Source organism: Indicator indicator, chromosome 5 (assembly GCF_027791375.1).
Source record: "Indicator indicator isolate 239-I01 chromosome 5, UM_Iind_1.1, whole genome shotgun sequence".
Classification (NCBI taxonomy): Eukaryota; Metazoa; Chordata; class Aves; order Piciformes; family Indicatoridae; genus Indicator; species Indicator indicator.
In genome coordinates, this window is record NC_072014.1 from 27,266,008 (window position 1) to 27,290,527 (window position 24,520).

At 41.2% G+C, this 24,520-nt stretch overlaps 1 protein-coding gene across 2 annotated transcripts; it reads left to right on the top strand.

The window, feature by feature from the left end:
- The first annotated feature begins 432 nt into the window (after positions 1-432).
- On the top strand, positions 433-24,100 carry ERCC3 (ERCC excision repair 3, TFIIH core complex helicase subunit). Of its 2 annotated transcripts, XM_054380836.1 has the most exons (16): positions 433-451; positions 534-542; positions 752-957; positions 2,301-2,537; positions 3,162-3,211; positions 4,474-4,609; positions 4,805-4,969; positions 7,108-7,312; positions 8,328-8,642; positions 9,764-9,948; positions 12,855-13,057; positions 16,634-16,730; positions 16,899-17,016; positions 18,134-18,252; positions 22,010-22,162; positions 23,369-24,100. In XM_054380836.1, exons 1-16 carry the CDS (start codon positions 433-435, stop codon positions 23,501-23,503), a joined length of 2,352 nt encoding a protein of 783 aa, XP_054236811.1. In that variant the 3' UTR covers positions 23,504-24,100. The 2 variants fall into 2 exon arrangements, with proteins under 2 accessions (XP_054236811.1, XP_054236810.1); XM_054380835.1 differs by lacking the exons at positions 433-451; positions 534-542 and having other exon boundaries at positions 740-957.
- Positions 24,101-24,520: the final 420 nt, after the last annotated feature.

Consider the following 24,520-nt stretch of genomic DNA (forward strand, 5'->3'; position numbering starts at 1 on the left):
ATATTTTTTTAATTTTTGTTTTTAACCATTCGAAATGTATTTGTATTTCCAAAATCAGACACGAATTGTACTTAGAAATATATTAAAACACTCTGTAGGGACAACAGTGTGACTTCTGTGTTAAGAATTCTTAAGTGCAGAACAATGCAGACCTGCTTTCTGAATGGCCTTTTTTATTGCTCTTATTTAAAATGCGCCTTGCGGGATCCGATGTTTTTAATTACGCTTTTTTAAACCAGCTCCGCTGCTTCAGCCCGCTCCCCTTGCCCACGGTACACGGCTGTCCGCCGTAACCAGGGCTGGGCTCCTCTGCCCGCCCGCGCCAAACCCTGCTGCGGGGGCGGTCCCAGTACCAGACTCGTGCTCCGTGCCTCCGCTCCTCCCGCGCGGCGGAAGTGACGCGCCGCTGTACGGCGGCGCTGCGGGGCGGCCATGGGCAGGAAGGAGCGGGGTGAGCACCCCGGGGCGGGGGATACCGGCGGGGAGCTGTCCGGCGGCGCGGCGCCGCCATGGGCAGGAAGGAGCGGGGTGAGCAGCGCGGGGTGGGGGATATCGGCGGGGAGCTGCTCGGCGGCCCCAGGCCGCCAAGGGCAGGAAGAAGCAGGATGAGCAGTCCGGGGCGGAGGATATCGGCGGGGAGCTGTCCGGCGGCGCGGGGCCGGGGCGGATCGGGCCGGGGCGGTCTCTCTGGGGTATCCCGGTCACGGGTGGCGGCTGTGCCACTTCGTCACAGCTCCAGCTTTGCTCCCAGATAAGAAAAAGTCCAAGAAGCGCCATTATGATGACGACGAAGACGATGAAGACGAAGCTCCCGGCAGGGAGTCGCAGGAGGCTGTGCCTTCTGCCGCGGGGAAACAGGTGGAGGACAACAGCACCAAAGTGGACGAGTACGGGGCGAAGGACTACAGGCAGCAGATGCCCCTGAAGGCTGACCACTCCTCGCGTCCCCTCTGGGTGGTACGTGCGGCCGCGGAGCCTCGCTGCGCCCACCCAAGGCCTTGGTTGCCTTGAGGGTCGGTGAGGTGCCCAGGCATTCCCGTAGAGCTAACGGTACCTGTTGGCAGCGGTTTGACATAGAGTTACACACTGCAGGCCTGGGCAGGTGACCTGGTTGCTCTTAAGTCTGTCTGTGATCTGTAGGATTTGCAAGGAACACACACTCGGATGTTTTTATGAGTTTTTCACCCCATAAAGCAGCCGGGATTGTGTTGCAGACAATCCAGCCAAGTGTGCTCAGCTCTCCAGAGTCAAGCAGAGACACCAAGAATAAGGGTTGTGTGTCGGGGTGGAGAGAGTGTGCTCCTAGGGTTGACCTTGCCAGGGCCTTCAAAGCGAGATTTGTTCTGGTGAGATGAGCGAGTCTGGTGCCTGCAAGCCCGTTTCAGGACACTTGGACTGTGAGCAGTGTGAGGCCACCCAAGACAGCACCACCAATCCCTTGCCTTGGAGCCCCTTGGAATTGCTCCCATGCCAGCAGCCTCTTTGTAAATCCCCTCTTTGTCAAGTGTCCCTTGCCATTGACTGGACAGGGCAGTGGAGCACCTTGAGCCAGATCTTTCTGGGAAGGAGGTAGAATGGTTTGTGGAAGTAGCCACATTGCGTAATGATACAAGTGAGGTCTGTTGTAGTGACACAGCAATGTGTGTGGGAATGAAGCAGCCTTAAAACAGGCTGGTCTGCATCTTTAGTAACTCGTACCATTTATTTCCTCTACATTGAAAGGGATGTCAATAAATCTGACCAAGATTATTGACATTTATTTGCATTTATTTATCTGCATTTTTTTATGGCCAGTAGCACAAGCAGATGAAGAAGAGATGGCTGCTCTGTCAGCATCCTCAGGGGTGTTACTGAACGCTGTGACATGCAAGTGTCATCTCTCTTTTTCCTGTTTATTCTGTGTAAAAAACGTTAGGAGTTTTGGTTTGGGTTAGGGGAATAGGGCTAGAAGCTGTCTCTGCCCAAGCAATTTGCTTAGCATTAAAAAAGACAACTTACCCCAACACATCAGTCTGGAAAATCTTAATCGGTGTGGGTGTATTTTTTTCCTTAGTGCCATAGAAGGGATACAGTGTAGTCAATGTCTGAACCCTTTCAGAAAACCAGTATTATATGTTCCTTTGTCTTAATTTTTGTCTGTAACTTTGTTATTAGGACAGATGCTTTTTACTGAACCCCTGTGATGCATTGCTACTTAAATCGTGGACTGTCTCTCTGTCACTGTGGCAGCGTTACAGGAAATTCCTTCTTTTTCCCAACTGTCACTGTTGTGCCTTCAGCGTTTCCTCTTATTTCTGTAGGCTCCTGATGGCCATATTTTCCTAGAAGCCTTTTCTCCAGTTTACAAATATGCACAGGACTTTTTGGTTGCCATTGCTGAGCCTGTGTGCAGACCCACCCACATTCATGAGTACAAGCTGACTGCTTACTCACTGTATGCTGCTGTTAGCGTTGGCTTACAAACCAGTGACATCACAGAGTATTTACAAAAACTGAGCAAGACTGGTGTCCCAGATGGAATAATTCAGTTTATCAAGGTAAGACTATTTCATTGGAGTTGGAAATACACCTGCTGTTACTAGTGAAATCCTTCCCTGCTGCCTCTCCTTGTTTTATTTTTAATCATTGACGGTTTTGTTCTTACTCTACTTTTTTCACTGCTTCAAAAGAACAGAGGCTTTGTCTTATTTTCTGTCTTTTTCTGTAGTATGTTACTGCAATATATCCCATGTGGGGTCTATATCTCCTTAAAAAAAAGGATACCCAAGTGTCTGCAGAGTTTCAGCCGATAGGTATTGTATGTGGGGAAAGTTTCCTCAGGCTTGCTCTGGAAGAAGACTATGAATGTAGGAAGCAGCCTGGAATAACCAGGTGCTGTAAAACATCGCCTATCATACCCTGCAACTATCTTGCAGTCTTGGAAGCAGTTTGCAATTGGGTATAAAAACTGATTATCTGTGACTGACCTCCTGTTCGGGATGATGTTTGCATCATCTGAAAATGCCTGTTCAGGTTTGTTCCATGGTCATGAGAACATTGCAAGTAAATGTTTTGCGATACTATGCTTACTCAGAAAGACCTAAACTGCATTGCAGCATTTGGTCCCAAACGTAGAACTGATCTTTTGCATGTTCCTAATAACTGCTTCCATTCGTTTGTAGCTGTGTACTGTCAGCTATGGGAAGGTGAAGCTGGTACTAAAACATAACAGGTAAGTGGCTTTTTCCTTTACTAGTGTGGTAGAGAAAGTCCTCCAGATGCACAGCTGTGCGTAAATGAGCGGTGTCAGTGACTGTTGAATCTTGCAGCTCCCAGCCAAGTGTAGCATCTGTCAAGACAAGATCACTTCTTCAGTTGCAAAAGTGTTTAATAAATTAGTCAGTGAATTTAAGTGAGGCTGTCCTGGGCTCTTAGTGATTATTATTACTTCTTTAAAAGTAGGCTGTGAATTTAGGTTATTTCTTTGTTGCTTGGGCTTGCAATAGATCCTCAAGGTTTTGAGAGAATTCCTTCATTCCTTCCTAATTTATGTGAACTTGGTTAGATAAGTGTTTCTACAGCTGTCCTTCAGTCTTATGCATTCTTGCTTGTAACCCATTCAGGAAGGGTAAGCAAATCCATTTGCAAAGGGTCTGTGTTTGTTGCTGGGTTGATTTGTTTTGAATTTAGAAGATAATATTAGAAGAGACATTGAGAGGTCAGTTAGTTGATAGCTGACCAGTTTTATCTAAGCTTGTGATTTGGCAGTAAGGAGAGGGAAGAGAAGGAGAAAGCAGAAACCTGAAGCCTCTATCTCTACCTTGCCTATGTTTTGTCTTTCTCCTTTTATTTCTTTGGCAAAGCTCTCAGTTGTCAGACAACCACCGTTAAGACCTGGGACTATTATCTAATGCTCTGCTTCTGCTGCTGCGTTTTTGAACCTCCTGCTTTGAGTGGAACTAATGCTGGTATTACTAGCAGGGTTTTGTCCTCTCCTGTTTCTGAGAAACAGATTCCTCCCATGCCGTTTAAGCCTTGAGTCTCTTGGCTCACATTTTAACTGTGATCTCTATTCAGCATCATTATTGATGACTCTCCAGGAAGGGAAACAAAGTCAGGATGCACTACTTTAAACGTTTAGATTTGTTTGTGTTTTGGTCCAGTGGGCAGGAGTTTACAACACCACATCCAGTGTTTTCACAGACTCCCCTGAATTCAGTCTCAAAAACATTGGCTTGTGTCACATGTCACAAATAAGACATGAGAACTAGAGAACATTTGAGCAAGATGGATAAGGATGAAGTATGTGATGCTTTTGATATGAGACATCCTTTAAATTTTTTGATTGGCATAATTTTTTTTCCTTTTAAATTACCACCTCCAGATTGGATACTTGGTACATCTGGGACAGCTATAGAGTCAGGCACATATGCTGCTCTTCCTGTAAGTTATTTTGTTGATTAATTCATTAAAATGTTGTTCTTTGTTGTTTAGGTATTTTGTGGAAAGTACCCACCCTGATGTCATTCAGCAGCTTCTGCAGGACCATGTGATAAAAGACTGTCGCCTGAGAAATGCTGAGGGTGAAGAAACAGAGCTCATCACAGAGACATTCACAAGTAAATCAGCGGTATGTTTGGGCATGTTTTGAAATTACTGAATTAACAGTTGATAAGTGGAGTGATTGTTGTTTGTTTGTGGCATCAGGAGTTGCTTTTGGTTCTGTCAGCAATGATCTGTGCCTCCTTAATGAGCCTGAATTGGAGGGAGGCAGAGGGTGTCTCTAATGAAACTCTTGGTCAAAATTCATGTTCATTTATTTCAGATTTCCAAATCCAGTGAAGGTAGCTTTGGTCCATCAACATCACAGGGAACAGATGCTCAGAATAAGCCAGATGTCCCAGCTGATTTATTTGAGTTTTATGAACAGATGGACAAAGATGAGGAGGAAGAGGAAGAAACACAGACTGTGTCTTTTGAAGTCAAGCAGGTATGACTGTTTTAGTCTCTGCATTTGTAGCGATGGGGAATGTGCCAGGACTGGCAAATAAGCATGAGAACTTAATGTAAAGTACTGTGGCTCCTTGACTGGGGAATTCATTGCAAGTCATTGATGGTTCTTTCCTGTTACATTCCAAAATCTTACAATGTCCCTCTTCTGTACAGAGGGTGGCCTGCAAAAGACAGTGCTCACAGGCCAGAGAAAGGCTCCAGAAACTAGAGGAGGTTCTTGTGTGCTGCTTATTGTTGTTTTCTGCAAGACAAGTGGGAATTGAGTGAAGGACAAATTGGCTGTTGGTTTCACAGCTTCCTTATTGTTTCTGTTTGGTTGTTTTTTTTCCTGTTGTTTGGGTTTTTTTCCCCACTGTTTTTGTTTTGTGATCATGTTTGCAAAAGGAACTCTGAGTGGTTCTGATTTCAACCCACCTGGAGTACTGCATCCAGTTCTGGAGCCCCTATTACAAGAGGGATATGGACATGCTGGAACGTGTCCAGAGAAGGGCCACCAGGATGAGCAGAGGGCTGGAGCACTCTCCTATGAGGACAGACTGAAAGAGTTGGGGCTGTTCAGTCTGGAGAAGAGAAGGCTCTGAGGTGACCTTCTTGTGGCCTTCCAGTATCTGAAGAGGGCCTACAAGAAAGCTGGGGAGGGACTTTTTAGGCTATCAGGTAGTGACAGGACTAGGGGGAATGGAATAAAGCTGGAAGTGGGGAGATTCAGACTGGATGTGAGGAAGAAGTTCTTCCCCATGAGAGTGGTGAGAGCCTGGAATGGGTTGTCCAGGGAGGTAGTTGAGGCCCCATCCCTGAAGGTGTTTAAGGCCAGGCTGGATGAGGCTCTGGCCAGCCTGATGTAGTGTGAGGTGTCCCTGGCCATGGCAGGGGGGTTGGAACTAGATGATCCTTGTGGTCCCTTCCAACTTTGTCTGATTCTATGATTCTATGACTTAAGGGCAGCTGGAGGTTGGACTACAAGCTTACCTGAAGGCTTGACCTTCAGAGAGCTTTTGCAGAATTTGTCAAGTTGATTTTAGAGATTCCAATTATACTTTGCTGGGGGAAACAGATTTATTTATTTATTTATTTTAAATAACCCAATAAGTATTTTGTTTATTTAATAAAAATCCAAACTAAATCAGCAACCTCTTGGTGATTGAATCAGCCTGTTGTGGTGTAATAACTGCATTATCACGATGTGGAGATTTGCCAGATAACAGATGTGCAGCTTTGGTTACACATCCTACTGTGTAACACAGTAGGTGTCTGTTATTGAGCTCTTTGTTGCAGGATTTCAGGATGCAGTTAAGTCACTGCTAGATAAGCAAAAATCCTGAGATTAATGCAGCAAGTTCTTCCATCTCTCTAAATAGCCCTCTGTAATATCAACAGTTAGTAGATCGAGAGAGGTTCTCCTCCCCTCTACTCTGCCCTGGTGAGACTGCATCTGGAATATTGTGTCCAGTTCTGGGCCCCTCAGTTCAAGAAGGATGGGGAACTGCTTGAAAGAGTCCAGCACAGAGCCACAAAGATCATTAAGGGAGTGGAACATCTTCCTTATGAGGAGAATCTGAGGAAGCTGGGGCTCTTTAGTTTGGAGCAGAGGAGACTGAGGGGTGACCACATTAGTGTTTATAAATGTGTAAAGGATGAGTGTCAAGAGGATGGAGTCAGGCTCTTCTCAGTGATGCCCAATGACAGGACAAGGAGCAATGGGTGGAAGTTCCATATAAACGTGAGGAAAATTTTTTTCACTGCGAGGCTGACAGAACACTGGAACAGGCTGCCCAGGGGGGTTATTGAGTCTCCTCCTATGGAGATATTCAAAACCCACCTAGATGCATTCCTGTGTGATCTGGTATAGATGATCCTGCTCTGGCAGGGGGTTTGGACTAGATGATCTTTGGAGGTTCCTTCCAACACCTAATGTTCTGTGATTCTGCAAAAATGTTTGAGAGGGGCGGGAGTGATTGTGAGTAAAGTTTCTGGAATAAACTTTCACTCTTGCAGACTTCACGAGCATTAAAAAATAAATGTAAATTCATGTGGTAGTATATAATCTGGTTGGAAAAAAAAGAATTAATTCAGATGTGAAAAATTTACCAATCTGAATCTTTGTTTCCTCTTCAGGAGATGATTGAAGAACTTCAGAAGCGTTGTATCCATTTGGAGTACCCCTTGCTAGCAGAATATGATTTCAGAAATGATTCTGTGAATCCTGATATTAACATAGATCTGAAACCTACAGCTGTCCTCAGGCCTTATCAAGAGAAAAGCTTGAGGAAGATGTTTGGAAATGGGCGAGCCAGATCTGGTGTTATTGTCTTGCCATGTGGTAAGTGTCTGAGTTGGTATTCAGGGGTTTGATTCTTTGTATGCCAGTAGTAAAGTAGCTTCCAGATATGACAGCTGCTTAGATTTCAAACAGTAGTGAGGACTGTTCTGGCTAGCAGTATGAGGAACCTAGCGGGTGGTGGGGCTGCGGTGAGGGAGAGGTATCTGCTGAGCAGTGCTGCCAGTATCCCTGTAGTGACTGAAGAGCTGATGTGTGGTTTTGATAGCTTCAGACAGCTGTTCATGCTTTCACTGTTTGTTCTGAGTCAGCTTTGCTGGTCTTCCAGTGACATGTAAAGCTGTTGGCATTGGAGTAATTTCTTCCATGGTTGGTAATAGAGAGACTGAGAAGAACTGGAAATACAAATATGGCATAAGGGGAGTGCAAGGAAGGAAAGAGCCTGTGTGCGTAAGTTCTGGGCAGGGGAGCTTGAGAAAGAGGTGAGGGATGTGCATATTGGGACAACCTATGGCAAGCAATGGGAAAGGGAGAGAACAGGAGATTTCGTGCCAGACAACCCTGGTATTGGGGGTGGAGGGGGCACATGGGAGATAGGTCAAGAGTATGCACGGGGAGAGTGTGTAAGGGGTGCGGGGAGAAGTGTGAATAAGGAATGGAAAGATTTAAGCACCTGCTGTGGGGGGGAGCAAGCATAGCTGGTAGGATTGGTTGAATAGATCACTTTGAGGGGAAGCTTTCTGTAGCCCCCTGGAATTTAATGTGCCTTTGAAATTTAAAAAGCATTAAAATGGCTGTAAACAGTGGCTTTGCCAATTAGAAACAATTTTCTTGAGAAAATAGTTATGTGTCCAGTGGACAATCCAGATGTTTTTTGAGAAGTAAATGCTCCATTTCTTTAAGATCATTGCAGTAAAGAAACAAAGAATTTGCTCCTACATGGTTTCATATCCTCTCAAAGGTTTCCTGTTTTCCTTTGCTACTTTGGTTGTTTTTCTCCTCTACTTCCCCGATACCTGAGAGGTAACTAATGAGCATCACCCTTCTTCCTCTGCAGGTGCTGGCAAGTCTCTCGTTGGAGTGACAGCTGCATGTACAGTCCGCAAGCGGTGTCTGGTCCTCGGTAATTCTGCAGTGTCTGTAGAGCAGTGGAAAGCTCAGTTCAAGATGTGGTCCACCATTGACGACAGTCAGATATGTCGGTTCACTTCGGATGCCAAAGACAAGCCTATTGGCTGTTCTGTTGCTATCAGCACTTACTCCATGTTGGGACACACAACAAAAAGGTCCTGGGAAGCAGAAAGAGTAATGGAGTGGCTTAAAAGTCAAGAGTGGGGACTTATGATACTTGATGAAGTACATACTATCCCTGGTAAGGAAACGGTGTGCAAACCTTTTGTGTTAAACACACTTACAAGGTTACTCTGCTCTTTTAGAAATGGTACTTTTTTGCTGTCTTTTTTGTGATTAGTATACATTCATGGTGTAGGGTTTGGAGACAAATAAACTGCCTTGTTCTATTTTATTTTTTTTCTTCATTTTTTTCCTCTTGATACTGTAAAGTTTATCTGACCACAAGTTTCCTGAAAACGTTTGTTTTCTACAATGCTAGTGTAAAATACAAGTGCCTTCTGCTTCCATGTAGGTTGATGAAGTGCTCTAAAAATACCTGAGTTACATTTGTATAATATTGCTGCAGAAAAATTTGAACAGGAGAGGAAGTCATCTACCTTCTTTTCTTTTGAGGTCCAGCAGCAGTGTAGACTGTTTTTCTAGTATCTATTTCTACTCAATAAAACATGAGTAACCATAGTGATTGCTATCCAGAAATAGCTGCTGTGTGTGAAATTACTGTGTAATTGAGATCTATGCTATTGGAAAGCAGTAATGTAGTAATACAGTGTCAGTGGAATAATGGTGGCTAAAAATACCACCCAGGAGCCTGCATTGGCTGCTCTGCCTTGTTCTCATGATTTTCATTTGAATATAATGGAAGAAGACCTTGATGACTACCTGCCATTTTATCATAGCAGTAGGTTGCTGCCACTGTTTGTTCTTGGTTGCATAAGAATGAAGGTATAGAATCTCCTTGGGCAAAGATGAGTAATTCTGCCACATACTAAAAGTTCTGATTGCGGCAGTCAGCCAAGAATCCCTGTGTCTTAGTTCTTTCTGTGAAATACTCTATGACCTAAAACAAGCCCTGTAACCTCTGAATATATTAATTTTCTCTTGGGAAATGGGAAATTATAAAGATGCCAGAAGGTGTAGTGGGGTTTCCAGAGTACACTGAAGATGCTAACTAAAGCCGCAATCAGTGTTAAGTTTTGCTGTAACAGACTTGTTAGTGTACGTGAAATTGGGTAAAAGTTCCCAACACTCTGCATGTTTTGTGTTCAGCAGGTGATGAAATTGTTTTTTTTTTAAGTTGCAGTATTTGTCTTCCAAACCCACTGAGGAAAGTAAACAGAAATTTTGTCTTGCATTTCTTAGCAAAAATGTTCAGACGTGTGCTCACTATTGTGCAAGCTCATTGTAAACTGGGGCTGACTGCTACCCTGGTCAGAGAAGATGATAAAATTGTTGACCTGAACTTCCTAATTGGACCAAAACTCTATGAAGCCAACTGGATGGAGCTGCAGAACAGTGGCTACATTGCTAAAGTCCAATGTGCTGAGGTGATGCTCTGTTTTTTTGGTACTACAAGTGTTTATTTAGTATGCTTATAACATTTTGTGGGTTTATTTTAAGGAAGATCTATACAATTGTCAGAATTTAACTGGGGAAAATGGGTGCTTTGGGATCTTCTGTTTACTTTGTAGCTTAGGCAAGGCTGTCACTGGTCAGTATGAACATGGAGTAAATCCAGTAGCCATGTGTTCTTCAGGCACTCTTTCTCTTTGCTGGGATCGTGGTCCTTGAGCTGCTGTCTGCACATTTGGAAAGATGAATAGAGGATGCAGTATTGTAGACCTAGTTCAATGCAGTTGACTTTTGTGCTGTCTGACTTTGTATCTTAAACTCAGTTTTCTGTGGTAGTGTTAACGCTATGTTGTGATGATATGCTGGAAGCTGCTTTTAGACTTCACCTCTTGGACAGTTTGTAGTTGCTTGAGGAAAGTTCTTGTAACTCTTAAACCAAAGGAGGATGGTATAAAGTTTAAAAAAAATGTAGGAAAACCCTGGCTTATCTCAAGCTTGAATGCATGAGGGTGAAAATTGAGAACATAGGACTGGATCTTACAATTTCTTTCCAATATAAATGGTGTGACCTCTGTTTTTTTCAGCATATGGATAACAGAAGTGAAAATGTCTCTCTCATGCAAGCACGTTAGAATATTCAAGTAACCTTTCTGGGTCAGACTAAAGATCTAACATAATATATTGTCTCTGATGATTGTCAAGAAAGATAATTAGCCAAATGTATGAGAACAGGACAAACACACACCTGTTACTCAGAAAAGTTCTCCAAGGCCTCTATTATCTGTGAGCTATGTGTGGTTTCTATACAGCTGTCAGTGGATTTGTTTTTCATGAACTTGTCCAGGCTCCCATTGAATGCAAGTTAAGTTTTAGAAGCTACAACATGCTATGATGGTTTCATACCTGTCTTCCTGTTTTGTTTCTGTTTGGGTTTTTCTATTATTATTCTTTCTTTTTTGTGTTTTGTTGGTGGTGGTTGTGAGGCTTCAATGTTATCTAGTTTCTTATTCCTAGCTCTGGTACTGGAATAAAAAATTCAGATTCAGGTCAGCTGTTCTCTTTATGAACTTTGTGCAAACTGGAGGTTGTAGAGGGAAGAAACCACAGAACTATCTTTAAGTAATAGAATGTAAGTGAAGAGCATCTAGAAAATAACTAGGTTCGATGGAGAGTAACCAGTCTGCAAATTCAGATTTGACTGTTCAGGCATTTTGGTTAATCCTGCCTTGGGAACATAATTCTTCTCAGTCCCTGAACTGCCTTGTGGACATTGAAAAGTGAAGCGTGGGCTGCCCTTGGTCTGAATCATATCAAAATTCTGCAAGTTTGTGTTCTTCAACAAGTGTTTTGAAGCAGCATTCAATGGGACTACCAAAAACAAAGTTACCCAAAAAAGCTGTGCTGGTATCAGATAAATAACAAATCTAATACATGTACAACTGCACTGCATGTTTGTTTGGATTTTCTTGACATGTTGTTGAGAAGTAGCATCTTTAATCCACTTGCCTTGTTCTCCATACCCAAGGAAGATGCCTGGTTTGCCTTTTAAGTGTGGTTCTTTCCATGTGGCAAGAGGGGGCAGTGCTGCAGCCTGAGAAGGCAGGTCACAGCTATTGCAGGTCGTGCTCTTTTTGAACTACTCTAAAAGAAAATAAGCAGCACACAGTCTAAAAAATTAAAAGAAGTTTTTAAAAAAAGAGAACAAGCCTGTTCTTGAAATATATTTTCAGTTTTGTAGTTTATAAATAAATCCTTTCCCAGCTGCCATACTAAGTTTTTGGCTTGGAGTGCATGTTTTGTAAAATGTAAAAATGAAAAGATCATTGGGGTGAGAAGCAGATTTTATACATTTCCAAATCCGCAAAGAGGGTGCAAATACAAATGAAAATATGTTCAGTTTGCCATGTAGTCAAAGGCATTGAGCAGTACATGAATTATTTGGCTACAATCAAATGTTCAGTTTTCTCATCTCATTCTCACTTTTGAAATATTATCCTCTGATGTAAGAATTTTAAGTCTCTCATACAGGCTGCATACAATAATGGAGCCTTTGCAGTATTCTGTTAATTTGTACTGTGCAATAAATACGGAGGAATAACCCATGTACAACAGAAAGAATGTCTTCTAAATCATAGAGTGTCCTTATATTCCATAGATAGTGTCATTGCATATGCATACATTTTTAAAGTTGATAATTTCTTCTATTTTCATGCTACAGTAGAAAAAATACCTCAGTGAGCCTAGACATGTACCATACTATGATAGGTGTTTGCATAATAAAATAATTGCTTAGGGAAACCTATTGAAAACTTCTAATCAGTGTTTTCTAAGTTGTAGGCTCAACAGTTTCTAAATTAAAGGCCACACTCTTTTTGTGAGTATGTGAAAAAAGATGGATAAATTTGTTCTGTAATGAAAACTAAATGTGTCTCTTAGCTTGCAGAATATGGATGAAAACTTAATTTTTAGGGGAAAAGCTTTGACTGCTGTGAGAGAGCGATTACAGGGATGGTACATTCCTGTAATTACTGCTCTGTAAAAAGTAGTAGCATTCGGTAAAATTACTAAGTATGAAACAAAAGAAATACCTCCAATCTTGTTCTGGTCCCACTGCCTGTTTCTGTTGTGGATCTTGCTGTCATACCATTCTGGAAGGCCAGAATATTAATGAGTTTAAGCAGTCTGGCAGTGGCAGAGACCATGCCAACCACCGGTTTTGATTTTGATAGAGAAATCTCTGTGCTAAAATAGATGGCATGCACTGTACAGAGTTACGTTGCATTCTCATCCCCCAATATGTTTCAGGTTCCCACAGGAATAAAATCAATAAATGACCACGTTTTACTTCGTGTGTGCATGTGTTTCTGTTTTGTAATTCTAGGTTTGGTGCCCAATGTCACCTGAATTTTATAGAGAATATGTAGCCATCAAAACCAAGAAACGGATACTGCTGTACACCATGAACCCAAACAAATTCAGAGCCTGCCAGTTCCTCATCAAGTTTCATGAACGACGGAATGATAAAATCATCGTATTTGCTGACAATGTGTTTGCACTGAAGGAGTATGCAATCAGACTTGGGAAGTAAGTGTTCATGGCCAACAATGGCATTGTTCTTCTCCACCTTCCTGGAAAATTGCCTTGTAATCTCACAGCTTCCAGTAGTCTTTAGGTATTTCTTATAATACTTTAACTCCAGTCTTCCTATGTAAAAAGGCGCTCGGGAGGGATTTGTTTGGTTGGGTTCTTTGGGGTTTTTTATAAAGGACCTCATGAGGGGCTTTGGGTGGTTTTGGGTGTAGTTTATTGGCACTGCAATATTAGTGTGGAAATGTGTGAGTAGAATATCTGTTTAGCACTTGCCTCAGAGGAGTTTTCATCCAAGATTTCTATTAAAGACTGTTAGTATTTCTCCATCCATTTTATTACTATTAAAAGCCAGTGGAAAAATGAGGGTCTTCTAGCTAGAATATTTCTTTAATGGGTGGTAGCTTCCCCTGTCTCTCTGAGACAAAGGTTTTCCAATATACACACCGGATATTTGAGGATCTTTTGGGACCAAGAGCATTCCCCTTCAGGTTCTCAAAAGGTCTTAACCTTGTCTAAAAAGCCTTGGACAAACTTTCTGGGGACCTGTAGTGTACCAGGGCACTGCCTGAAACTACTGTGATCGTTTAACAAATGAAAGGATATTCCTGCCATGAACTTCTCAGCTATTTTAAAGGACTCTTAACATGAGTGCAGTTACAGAAGGTTATACAAATAATCTGAGAGATTTAGCATCAGTGTGTTTGAAGAGTTTGGGGAGGAAGAGTGTTTGCCAGGATCAAGTACAGAGTAATTATTGGGGAAAATAAGCATAGAAGCTGGCCTCATCCTGTCATTGACAAGGCCTTGCTGGGAGCTGTGGAACATTTTGATTGTGTATGTTTTCATGTCTAGGAATTTCAGCAGTACTTCTTAGCAAAACCACAAACCAACCTTGCAGTTCCCAAAATGTTTGACTGTAGTTTAAGAGCCATATTGTGCTAGCTTGCTGTGACATCAAATAGTAAGCTGAGCTAATGGTGCTGGATGAATTCCAACACCCATGGTCTCTTTCAACATTTTTTTAATCTGTCTGGACAGAGATTAGCTGTAATGATGCCTCTGGAATGTCTCTAGCAGTGTTCAGTGGACCACAGAGAAAGCCTTTAGCGGAGGTGATGCTGGGAGAGAGTGCTTGCTAAATAACACAGCAGTTGTTAAGGAGGGGGAATGCTGCAGAAGCATAGCAGGAAAACCAGCTGAAGAAATACTGGGTGCTTGCATTTCCTGTTCTTGAGTGAATGTTCTGTTCCTCACATCATACACAGAGCTTCAGGCTATGTGGCTATCAGTGTTAGAGAGAAAGGAGACTGGCAGCGCTGGATAGAGGTGGTGGAATCATCATTTTAACCAGGGAATTTTCTATGACAGTTGTGAGCATGCTGAAACAAAGGGAGTTTTTGGTCTGGGTGGGGCAAGGATTACATGTGTAAGGAGGGAAGGGCAGCCCAGGGGGTATGGTGGTAATGGCTGAGGCTGTCTGCTTGGCTGGTGCTGGCTCAGCAGGACAGTTACCACTGCACTTATGACCTGAATTGAGCCTGTGGGGTGGTTGGGCTCCTGGATGTAGGGAGGGATGGCCACTGTCTGGCTGCCTCTCCTGGCTCCTCCCTTTACCCACCTCTCCCTTGCTACTGGCAGGAAAGACCATGCACATGACAGGGATTATTTTTACTATAATTTTGGGGGTCACAGAATTCAAATGTGCTTAGCCAGCTTTTACTCTGTCATGAACCTGTCATCCAGTGTCATATAAGTTATGTGCTGACTGTTTCTTGCTGGTGTCACTAATACGTTTAAATTGCTGTTTCTGAAGGACTATGCCTCTATGGTTTTGACAGTTTTATATCAGTTAATGGGAAAGGGATCTATCTTTGTAAATCCCTCACATGTCTTTTTATAGTGAGGAAAAGGAAGTATTTTAAAAAGAAAAAAAATCAGTCTTAACATTGGATATTCTAGGTTCAGGAAGGTACTCAGATACAAGTTAATGAATTGTTGTGAAGTAGGATCTGGGAGGGGGGGTGTAAAATGGAGGATTGATAGCCAGGAATTCTAGATTATTCTGTTCTTAATAAAAAATGTGTGTGAACCCCTTCTTAGTGGTTTTAAGAAACAGAAGACTTACAAATGCTTTACTTTCAGTTTAAGTCTTCCACATTTTGCTGGGGATTAAAATTGGCACAATTTAAATATTAAATGAAATTTCAAATTAGGCTTACAAATATTAACTGAATGCTACTAATGGAATAATTACAGTATTTTTTCAGAGTTTATTCATTTGCCACTTTCATTTTTTAGCTGTATTTTTCTAAAAACCTGGTTAAATAGAATAATCAGATTAGAAATAACTAGGATTATTTGGTTTAAATAGAAGAATTAGATTAGAAGCAACTAGGATTGCTCAATTAAACTAAATCTAGAATAAAGTTTGTAGTAAAGAAAGCAAGAGGAGCCACCATGTAAGAATTAGCTGGTAAGAGTGAAAAACCTTAGTACTTGTGTACTGCATGTTTATGTTCAGCTACCACCCATGTCTGTACAACATTGAAAGTTCAACGAAACATCCAAAGTTAGTTCCTTGTGTTTAACATAATATATGGAAGTGTGGGCAAAACAGAAATGATAGAATTTGATTCCCATTATTTGGAGATACTTGTTAATGAGCATTTGGAAAAGCAGTGCAACAGATGAAAAAGCAGTGCCCATGCACGCCTGCATGCCCCTTCTTTTTTTATGTGGTCTTTGCTTTTCTAGTTTCTGCTTTTTTTAAAAAATCTGATTCGACAGGAAGAAAACAGCCAGACTCTAGAGAGAATCTTGGAAAATTCATAATAGCCCCAGTTACTCATGAAGTCTTTGTGTGGTTGAGAGTTTTTGTGAGCCTTCTGGATTAAGATGTTAAATGTTCCAGGTGATTTATTGTCAAATGTTAGAAACCTTAGGTTAAATGCCACAGTGAGCTGCTCATGGCTTTGGAACGTTTGGGACCACCTTCTCCTTTCAGTGGGCCCAGGAGATACTAAGAGGGGCAGGCAAGAGTTTAGCTTTAAAAGCAAAAATAGTTTTCCCAGAACAACATCCAAGAGCCATCTTGTTACACTCAACATATCATTGACAGAGAAGTCTGGATTTTCAAGTGTTTAAAACAGGAAACAAAGATTGCAGCTGTCAATGTGCTAACTCAGTAGATTTGAGGAAAAAAACCCTCTTGTTTTCACAGCTGCTTTCAGTCTTTCATGTAGGCTTAGCAAATGCATTCAGTCTGTTGATCTACAGCTTCATTGGTGCACGTAATTGCAAAACATTTGTAACTGTCAGAATTTATTTCTGATAGACTGGGTTGCTGCAGAGTTTTCCACAAACAACTGGTTAGCTGCCATAAAAATCCAAACAAGATAAAAGTAAACTGTAAGAAGTACCAAAAACCTGTTTTGGTTTTATATCAGCTCAAAGGCATCCTTCACTCCCTGACATGGTCTCTTAATTTCTTTCATGGTATCTTAATTTTTCATAAGAAATGATTGAGAAATCTTGAATTTATTTAATCTGCATATGTTCTGTTCTTTTCAGACCCTATATATATGGCCCCACTGCACAAGGAGAAAGAATGCAAATTCTGCAAAACTTCAAGCACAATCCAAAAATCAACACTATTTTCATTTCCAAGGTAAGCGAGGACATTCAGTGTGTCCTTGTACCCATCCTCAGAGGGAGCTTTAAGAGTTACACAGGCTTGTTGTGCATTTGACATCTTTGTATCACAGCTCACAAAGGTGTACTTTGTATTAAGTCTTTGTTTATGATACATGGAAATAAGGCTGCTTCTCTGTTGCAGGTAGGTGACACATCCTTCGATCTGCCAGAAGCCAATGTCCTGATTCAGATTTCCTCCCATGGTGGGTCTCGAAGACAGGAGGCTCAAAGACTGGGACGTGTGCTGAGAGCCAAAAAAGGTAAATGAGGTGGTTGCTGGGCTCTGGGCCTTTGAATTACAGTATCACATGAATGGATGTTCATGGTACTTCTTTATACTGTCCTTGGATTTATGTTTAACTCAAAGGAAATACAAGCCTATATACCAGTGACTGAAAATGAGGTGTTTTCCAAGTCAGTCAGGCTTTGTGTTGGGAAAAATTCCAAAGGTCGAAAGACCTGAAGGAGAGTGAACTTTTTCATCTTTGGTGGTTCTTTCACTTTTTCGTTCCTTGATGATTTCCTCAGCATGAAATCTTATTTTAAAATCATTGTATTACTCTAAAACCCAAGTCACTAGAAAGCATATTTTTGATACTGCCAATTAATTTATTCAAAAAATGGGATTTGGGTTCCAATTAGTTGTCTTTTTGCAAAATATAACCAGGGAGCTTTTACTTACCCTGAAGATCTTCATACATTTAGTTTATGTGCAGTTTGTGCTTGTTACAGTTGAGGCTATGTTTGAAAGCCCATACAAAACCAGTGTTGATGAAATAACAAAATCTTGGTGAAACCTTGGATTTTAAAATAGAACCTAAGTGCTGTTTGGGTAGTAGATCTTAAGAACTCTTAAGTTTGAAAAATAAATTACACACAGCCTGCTGTGTCTTGGGCTTCAAATAGCCCTAGGAATTCCTAGCTAATATCATTGTCTCATCTTTCCTAGTGTAAAAACACTGCAAACTCTGGTTTATATTGATAAAACTTCCTTTGTCATCTTCTATTGAACTTTTTTGATGTGTTGTAATCCTTGAGCTTGACTTTTTATTTCTTTACATGATAGAATTAAAAATAATTTTATCTTTGCCCTTGCCTAGCATAATAAAGCAGAAGGTTCTTTTCAGAGCACCAGTATATTCATGTTCATCTACAGTGCCAGTTTTTCCCTTTCAGCCATTCTCAAGAGAATTAAGAACAAGAGCAGGAATTTCCATGCTATGTGCTTGGTCAGTCAGTTTACGTAAGGTCTAGGTGCAGCTAAACTTTGCAGATTGTTTTTGTGGAGAGACAACTTGCTTTCGGTACCCAGTCCTGGTTTTTGTTCTTGTTTGCAGCGTTCCTAACAGAACTAATTACTCTGGTTTTGTCTCCTAGGCATGGTTGCAGAAGAATACAATGCCTTTTTTTATTCTCTGGTGTCCCAAGACACTCAGGAAATGGCATATTCAACCAAGCGACAACGGTTTCTTGTAGATCAAGGTTATAGCTTCAAGGTAACTTGTCCCTTCTGTTATACTTGTGACCTAAGAATATAACTGTCCTGTTCTTTCATGCTAGAATAGGTCAAATACTTGAGGATTCTGCTTGTGAAATGTATTAATGAAGGTTTTGCTCACAAGCAAGAACTGTTCCAGTGTGGTTTTATCATCTGTATTACTGAGGGGAGATACAAGTAGCATGGTACAGCTTCTAGAAGGGTAAGTGTTCTAACTTCAAAGACAGCATCTACTGAAGAGTAAATCAGAACATTACTGGCATGGTTACTTCATGTTCATGCTCTTCAGCTGTCCATATGTGCAGGCCTCCCATTATCTGTTTACGGTGGGGGTTGTGGATGAAGCAGTGTCTGTAGTTGTTCGCTTTGTAGCAGCCAGCAGCAGTTTAGAAAACTTCACAAGTCACAAATAATTTCCAAAGAACTCCAGTCTCAAACCAGTATTTCACTGTGGGGAAAAAATCTTTTCCCTTGTGGCTAGAGAGAACATACAGTGAGCACAATTCATCCATCCTACATTTAGACATCTGACTCAGTATCATAAAGTTAGGTGTCTGAAGTGTTTATCAACCCTTCCCAAAAGAAATACCTTTCAGGGATCTTTGTCTACACACTAATCTTGTGCACCATTTTTACAGAGCTGTACAAAGCCTGCAGTGGTACAGAAAAATCAGTCAGGATGCAGACAAGTTGATATGATGACTGTGTTAGCAGTGACCTTTCTGACTAATGGAGGTCTTCAGGCTCTGCTTATTTAGCCTCCACCAGCAGTTTGACTTTCCTCTTGTATTTAGTGTGCGTGGAATGAAATACGTCACCAAAATCACTGGGTTGAATGTTAGTTGATTAAGAAATGACAATTTACTGCAGGAAAAGACTGTTACTGCAAAGTAGAAATCTTCCTACCTACAACTAAAACATAATCCTTGAAATAGAGAACATTTTCAGTGTTGATAGTGTAACAGAGCCATAACTTCAAAGTTGGAACTTTCCCCTAAAGTCCCTTTCATAAAGGATTGAATGATGTCTCATTTCTCTATACCTACTTGAAAATTAATCACCCTTTGTCCTTCAGTTTATTATGTATGTTACCTTTTTCTAAACATAACATCCTATTCCACAAAAGCTCCTATTCTGTAGGTTTCATGGTGTATCTCATTTATTTTTCCTTTAATCCATGGGCTGCCCCATGCACCCACCTACTGGGTAGTCAAAGGCAGCAGTATGTCATCATAGCTCTCACTTTCAGATAAATTACTCTTTTATAAAATTGGAGTTTACTACTCTGATTTGACACCTTCCCAACGGAAATGTTGCTGAGAAGAAACGAAAAATACAGGGCTTCCAAACCTGCCTCTAAACAAGCTTAAGCTTCTAGTGTTGACAGAATAGTGCAAGGATTGCACAAGGTGCAAGGGCAAGGAGCCTCTGCTGCACTGCACTTGAGCTTAGCTATTTAAAAGCTTTTCCTCATGAGGCATCCATGCAGTAGGAGATATCCCTGTGGGTAAATCCACTCTGAACTACAGCTACGCTGAAGTAAATAATTGCTTTGTAATAAGTGGCCTATTAGAGAGAGCTTTAAGGGAGCCCTTACACCATAACAGGCATTTCACAGTCTTTGCAGGTAAAACCCTTGTTTTGCTTTGTAGTGGATGTATTTTGACAACATTGCAGATCAGTACTAAGCTGCAACTAATTACAGAAAATGCACTTATGTGGTTATAGCCAAGAAGATTAGAGAAATCCCTTTACTTATATTTGAATGCTTTGGATTTTAGAACTAATAAAGAGGCTAAAATAGAGGGATTTTATTTTTCAAGAAAGGCCTAGTCCTAGGAGTTTTGGTATAATACAAGTTAAAAAGCAGTGCAAGTGGCAGCTGAGTATCTGGAGCAACATTTTAGCTGACCAGTACTGGAATGTTCTTTATTTGCACTTTAGGAAAAAAATGGTGGAATACCTATTTTCTGTTTGCCAAGCTTTAAGCATTAGTCATAGCTGGCATCAAATAATAATAGGCTGGAAGAAACTTCCAGTAAGCTATCTTTAGTGTTTCTTCATTCCAAGGCAGGATTGACTATGTATGTCATTATTAAAAGCTCATTACTCCTTTTAAAAGGGTAACAGTTTACACAGTTGTTGTTGTTTTTTTCCCTAAGACTTAATTTCTTCTTTCCATCTCTCAATACTTCCATTGTCTGCCTTTCATCAGAAAGACGAATGGAATAATTTTTTTTTTTTTTTTTGCTAAATCACTTATTTTGTCTTTGCTTCTTAAATAGGAGCCTTGTCATCACAATTTACTTCTTGGAGACTAATTATATAGTGGAGTTTTTGTGTTAGCTAGCTTAGTTAATTACTATATTGTGGTTTTATTTAGAGGCTTAATGTAGGATATATTAAATTTTAAACCAATAGCAGAATTTCTCACTGTATCAAAGAGTTGGGGATAACTTCAAATTTGACATCTGTTGAACAGCTTTAAAAAATGATGATGCAGTGGGAATTCATTCCATGAATCATGTTAGTACTGTTTTGTAACCACAACTAGAACAGGCTAATGCAAGTTAAAATTGCTTTTCATGACTCCTTTTTCTTTATTTTGAGATTATCATATGTGCTTCTAAATAAACAAAGAGGAGGACCACAGTGTTCCTTTGGCCATATAGTATGACAGGTTGCTTCCCTGAATATATTCCTAAAGCTAAGTTGGATATCACCATTGACAACAGCCCACAGCACTGATTATTCATTCCAGTGTCTCACAGCCCTGTTTCTCAAAAGCAGGACATTGCATCTAATGTCAATTTGTTTTGCCTTATGCTGATCTTATGTGATCAGATCCAGCCCAGCATGCTTGAGGTGGCTGGTTCCTAATTCTATTGACTCAAGAGAGAAGCTGAAAAAGGAAGATGAGGAGGTCAGACACTTCATAATCAAGGGAAACAATGAAATTAAAAATGTCCTTCTCAAAAACCAAGATGGAAACGTAATGGGAAAGATGATTGTCACCTACAAACATGTTTACCAGATGCATTTAACTGCAGGGAGAATTCTTGTGGTATTTTGTACCTCTAATTAAGAAAGCAAAGCTGTCTGTTGTAAAGCTTTATAACTGAAACTTGAAAGCTCTTCAGAAGAGGTTTTTTCACAGATTCACAGATTGCATGGCTTTGGAAGGGACCCTCAAATGTCATCTTGTCTAACCGTCTGCAGTGAGAAGGGACTCTTCCAACTAGATCAGGCTGTCCAGGGCCACGTTAGCTATTTAAGTATATGGCACTGTACTGCCAGTAGATGGCATGTGCCCTGCATCCCTGGTTATCATATGGGTCTTCTTAAACTAGACAAATCCAGAGCCCACAGCTAACCAAATGAAATAAAGCTAACCAAATAGTAAGTTGGATATGCATCTGAGCTATATGTGCTTCGGTTGGCTTCTTGGTCAAGTTGGTATGGGCAGGGTTTGGCTGATGTCCTCTGTCTTAGAGCTTTTATGTTTTCTTCTTTTCCAAAGGTTTATATTTTGCCTTTCCAGTCAAAATGTAACAAAGCTGTGTGTATGTCTCTGTACACTGCTTAGCAAGATTTTGTATGTATCTGTTCTAGCCATAGAGTTAACCTGCTCAGACCATTGATAAGAGTTGAAGGCAGTTCCAACACCATTGGAATCAGACATCCTTGTCTTGGTTTTGAATAGCTAACAGTGAGGGGGAAGAGCCCTCACTTTGTACATGTACTCTCTTTCGTAGGTAATAACAAAGCTTGCAGGCATGGAAGAAGAAGAACTTTCATTTTCATCCAAAGAAGAACAGCAGCAGCTTCTCCAGAAAGTCCTCCAAGCGTCTGACCTGGATGCTGAGGAGGAAGTAGTTGCTGGAGAATATGGTTCTAAGTCAGCTCAGGTAATGAAGAATGCTTTGAAAAGGATGACCACAAATGTAATTACAAGTGTGATACCATCATTGATGCCCTAGTACCTTTGTGAAATGTTGGAGAACAGATGTATTTTTTCAAGCTGCATTAACACTTAGCTGTTTGACTAATTCCATTTCTGAGCACTGAAAAAAGACATGGAATCCATGTCTGTCTCTGTGATATATGAGGGAGAAGATCTTAGAATCATAGAATCAAGAAGGCTGGAAGAGACCTCAAAGATCATCGAGTCCAACCTGTCACCCTAAACCTCATGACTATCTAAACCATGGCACCAAGTGCCACGTCCAATACTCTCTTGAACACCTCCAGGGATGGTGACTCCACCACCTCCCTGGGCATCCCATTCCAATGGCCAACCACTCTCTCTGTGAAGAACTTTCTCCTCACCTCCAGCCTAAACCTCCCCTGGCGCAGCTTGAGACTATGTCCTCTTGTTCTGGTGCTGGTTGCCTGGGAGAAGAGACCAACCCCCTCCTGGCTACAACCTCCCTTCAGGTAGTTGTAGACAGCAATGAGGTCACCCCTGAGCCTCCTCTTCTCCAGGCTAAACAGTCCCAGCTCGCTCAGCCTCTCCTTGTAGGGCTTGTGCTCAAGGCAAAAGATGACAGATCTATTGTTACAGCTTTTGAAGTAAATCTTCTAAGTCACAAGAAATGAAAACGTATTACAACATTTTTAAGATATACATATACCACAGCACATGCTCTTTTGTGGTGGCACCATGCTCCTAGGAACCATGCCCTGATTCCTTTGTGCCCAGAGGGCAGAAGCGGAAGGGCCACTTCTGTTCATTTTCAAGAGAAGCACTGTTGTTCTAGGCAGTAGTCTGAAATGTTCAGCAACAGATAAAGGAAAAGTACTTACTGATACGTAAGTTACAAGTCAAGCTACAATGTGATAATTAATTTTTAGAGTCATTTTTTAGCTAAATGGCATTGCACTGGAAAGTATTAGGAATACCTACTCTAAGGTGTCTTTCCCTATTAAGCCTTACACATGTTTGTGTACTTGCGGTGAGTGGCAGGCAGTGATTTCCTTTGTAGACTTCGAAGACTCTCGTGGCAGTTGGGTCAGTAAATGAACAGTGCTGTCCAGTAGCCAGTGGCCATCAGCAGGCTAGAGTCAGCCTAATCACTCACTAAGCAGGCGCTCTTTTGGTCCCCTTGCTGCAGGTGTCGCGGCGCACGGGCACGATGAGCTCCATGTCGGGAGCAGATGACACGGTGTACATGGAATACCACTCTGCACGCAGCAAGGCAGCTGCCAATAAGCACATCCACCCCCTGTTCAAACGCTTCCGGAAGTGATCTCCTCCTGCTCTGCGTTCTCTTACAGCTCTGGATCCATGAGTTTGTTTTCAGAACTGAAAAGATGGAATTGAAATTTCTGACGGGTCCTTGAAAAGACTTTTTGTTTTTTATATGCATCTATATAGCCACATATTTACTTAGCAATGTATGTGCTTTCATGGGTGAATGTGAAAGGAAAAAATGAACTACATACTACCACAGGAGATGTATTATCCAGTGACTGGATCCTGGTTATGACTGTCTGGTTTTCAGGGTAATTAATAGAATTTATTTTTATCAGCTGAAGACCCTTTTTCAGAAGAATTCTGGAAAGGTTTTGTAAATGAAGTTTGTACTGATGTTTGAAATATTATTTATCTGATTGTTGTGTCTGCTCAATAAAATGAATGTTTTTTAAAATGCTTAAATAAAAATTATTCATTCAGCTGAAGAAATCCTGATAGGAGCACTTTATATAACCTGGGAACTAATTATGACTTAACCTTTCTTAAAACTCTAACAAATTGTGTGGAATTATTTTGAAGTTCGAAGACAAAAAGAGGACTCTTGTCTCCAAAGTAAGCTCGAGGAAATCATTAGTAAATACAAATTAATTCTGTGCTCCATTTTCCTCATTTTTATTGCTACTGTTGAGAAGGTGCTGAAATAAAATCTGTTTCCCTTGTCATTTCTATGCTGTTTATTAGCTATGCAATAAAACCATCGTAACTGCTAACAGTGCAGCGTCAGTGCAGAAGTTGTTACTGGACCACAAAGTGTTTTGACTTGCCGTAAAGTGAGTTGGAAGCAGAAGTGTAAAGGAAGGATCCCTGAGCTTGGAAATTTTTTCTTAAACAATTGTTTCTAAACAATCTGAGGAGAGGGGAGGTGTTTTCTGTCAGAAGAATGCTTTTTAAATAACTGTCCTGGTTTTACCTCAGCTGGCAGCTGAGTCCCAGTAGTCCTTCCCACCTCACACCCCTCCCTGCTGGGTGGGCAAAGAGGAAAGGAGCTGGGAAAGCCAAAATGTCAGTT

Bases quoted from the DNA above. Each gene is read 5' to 3' on its own strand.
- ERCC3 (XM_054380836.1), top strand. The intron at 3,212-4,473 runs GTAAGTGGCTTT...TTTGTTGTTTAG, and splicing joins CTGGTACTAAAACATAACAG to GTATTTTGTGGAAAGTACCC. The intron at 16,731-16,898 runs GTAAGCGAGGAC...TCTCTGTTGCAG, and splicing joins ACACTATTTTCATTTCCAAG to GTAGGTGACACATCCTTCGA.